The sequence below is a fragment of the Palaemon carinicauda genome, chromosome 35 (assembly GCF_036898095.1).
Source record: "Palaemon carinicauda isolate YSFRI2023 chromosome 35, ASM3689809v2, whole genome shotgun sequence".
Taxonomy (NCBI): domain Eukaryota; kingdom Metazoa; phylum Arthropoda; class Malacostraca; order Decapoda; family Palaemonidae; genus Palaemon; species Palaemon carinicauda.
The window spans coordinates 15,852,386-15,854,885 of NC_090759.1; the positions used below are offsets into that span (position 1 = coordinate 15,852,386).

Sequence of the window (2,500 nt, forward strand, 5' to 3'; positions counted from 1 at the left end):
TACATATACACGTATGTGTCACGTTGCAGTTTATTGCGTAATTCAGAATTCTTGAAGGACGCACAGAGATTTTGCTGGAGAATTTGACCTTAAAGCTCAACTAAATATATCTTCCCGGTCAATCAACTATCGACCTTGTTGAATTAAGTACCAAGCGAAGAGAAGGTTCGCATTTATGGTTCAAATAGATAGCAAGAGCATTATTATTGTGCGACATTGACCGTTGTTATTTTCATATGATGCAGCCCTTGTGCTCGCCTGGTTTTTGCATCCTTTGAGTGTGTCGTTGTCAAGCTTTGTTGGTAGTGCTGGCATTTCAGCGTTGCATGCATTCGTACCTTTGACTGTGTTGGCTTTGCACGTATTCGTACCTTTGACTGTATTAGCTTTGCTCGTAATCGTACCTTTGACTGTGTTGGCTTTGCACGTATTCGTACCTTTGACTGTATTAGCTTTGCTCGTAATCGTACCTTTGACTGTGTTGGCTTTGCACGTATTCGTACCTTTGACTGTATTAGCTTTGCTCGTAATCGTACCTTTGACTGTATTAGCTTTGCTCGTAATCGTACCTTTGACTGTGTTGGCTTTGCACGTATTCGTACCTTTGACTGTATTAGCTTGCTCGTAATCGTACCTTTGACTGTATTAGCTTTGCTCGTAATCGTACCTTTGACTGTGTTGGCTTTGCACGTATTCGTACCTTTGACTGTATTAGCTTTGCTCGTAATCGTACCTTTGACTGTATTAGCTTTGCTCGTAATCGTACCTTTGACTGTGTTGCCGTTGCATGCATTCGTACCTTTGATTGTATTGCCAACTAGCTGAGGTTATGGTTGCATGGTGCTATTTAGTTTTGTGTGTTTCGTTGAAAAATTGTTAGGAATTTATTTTTATTTATCGATTGTTTATTATTTACACGTGTCACCTTATGAATGATTTCTGTCTGCCAAAGTGAATCCTAGGCTTAGGGGATACAGCACTTAACTCGCATTTGATAGGTTCGTAGAATCTTATATCTTCTCTGGCATGGTCTCAACCAGGTCACCAAGCTGTAAATGGATATTATTTTTGTGAGACAAATTTTCATGTTTTATTATTTTGTTTTTACAGAGTCATAATATTTCATGTTCCTCTATGCTGTCTTTTACTTAGAGCTGAATTCGGTCTCACTAATGTTCATTCAAGTTTTATTGATCTTGAAATAATTGATGCATTTTATACACGTTAAATAGATATTTGCTTCCAGCAAGGTAGCGTTACCCCTATTGTTTTTGTCGACGGAAATTAATGTATGGAAAGGTATGTTAAGATTAAAAAAGGAGAAATTACAGTTTACTTTTCTCAAGAAAAATGTACACAATTGTATTCCCACATTCACACACATACATATCACATTGTCATCATCTTCACCCAAAACGCGAGAATCATGACCAGGCCAGGAAAACCATTTTTGTAACTTACTCGCAAAGACCTCAATCTTCTAAGGATTTTGCTGGCTAATTTTTTTGTGGGGTTGGAGACTTAGAGGGGCCCCAGTTTAGGAGAGGTGGCGCTTGGAGGACAATATGAGGTCCGATTTTGGTGGTATCCAGCAGACTCCATTATTTTTCTAGCGGTAATTACGAACATCGCATATTTCTCTCTCTCTCTCTCTCTCTCTCTCTCTCTCTCTCTCTCTCTCTCTCTCTCTCTCTCTCTCTCCCTCTCTCTCTCTCTCTCTCTCTCTCTCTCTCTCTCTCTCTCTCTCTCTCTCTCTCTCTCCATTGTTTTCATCATCAAATGTACAAGAATAACAAATTTCATTATTGGCATATCTGCGGATATGACAATAACAATTATATTTGAAGTTTCAAAGTAGATTTCATATGATTTTTTTTCCATTTTCTAATAAAATTAAATGTTTTTCTATAGATTATAGTATAGTATATTTGCTCATTGTTTGAGTTATTTATGCTCGTATTCTTTGGTATGTTTGTAATGTCCATTTTGTCTAGTTCAAGTGGAACGAAGAGGAACAGAAAGCAAAACTATGTTGCACTTATGAATCCCATTAAGTCGTTAAAGCATGTTAAAGGCCTGTTCAGAAAAATTATATGAATGTTAAACAATTTTGAATAGTTAAAGCAATGAGTAATATTATTGATACAAACGCTTCACTTTTTTGGCTTTATGTTATCATAAATTATCAATTTCTAATTATCTTCTCTTTCTGTTTCAGGTATGTCCCATAAAAAGCAGTTATACATGGCCGATTCTCGGTAAGAAATATTACTGTAGCTTTTAGAATGAAAACCAAATGTTTATAAGGAGGTTTATAATGTACCTCGCCTAGAAAAACATTTAGATATCCACGTTCTAATTTCTAACTTAAACCGTACTGGTATGATTCGTCGGAAACTAGTTAGTGGAATATATTAAAAGTATTTCGGGAGAACACGTTTTTTTACATGTATATTCTCTGCGGAGTTATCCCGAGGTTGGTTATTTTTATGCTGCCTCC

General features: G+C 36.7%; 2 protein-coding genes across 2 annotated transcripts in view; one reads left to right on the plus strand and one right to left on the minus strand.

The window, feature by feature from the left end:
* Positions 1-203: 203 nt before the first annotated feature.
* LOC137627175 (uncharacterized) lies at positions 204-1,881 on the minus strand. Its single transcript, XM_068358251.1, has 2 exons — positions 1,786-1,881; positions 204-821 (listed from the first exon to the last, which is right to left on the minus strand). Exons 1-2 carry the CDS (start codon positions 1,879-1,881, stop codon positions 204-206), a joined length of 714 nt encoding a protein of 237 aa, XP_068214352.1.
* Positions 1,882-1,950: 69 nt separating this feature from the next.
* Positions 1,951-2,500, plus strand: part of LOC137627176 (secreted protein C-like) — a 13,127-nt gene continuing 12,577 nt past the window's right edge. The window contains exons 1-2 of the mRNA XM_068358252.1: positions 1,951-1,966; positions 2,219-2,258. Coding sequence (XP_068214353.1) covers positions 1,951-1,966; positions 2,219-2,258 — 56 coding nt within the window. The remainder of the gene's footprint in view (positions 1,967-2,218; positions 2,259-2,500) is intronic.

What these genes read in the sequence shown, in the direction of transcription:
- LOC137627175 (XM_068358251.1), bottom strand. Translation starts at nt 1,881, where the DNA reads ATGGAAAAAAAATCATATGAAATCTACTTTGAAACTTCAAATATAATT. An exon ending in TAATGAAATTTGTTATTCTT is followed by an intron (nt 822 to 1,785) that starts GTACATTTGATG and finishes CCATAACCTCAG; the next exon opens with CTAGTTGGCAATACAATCAA.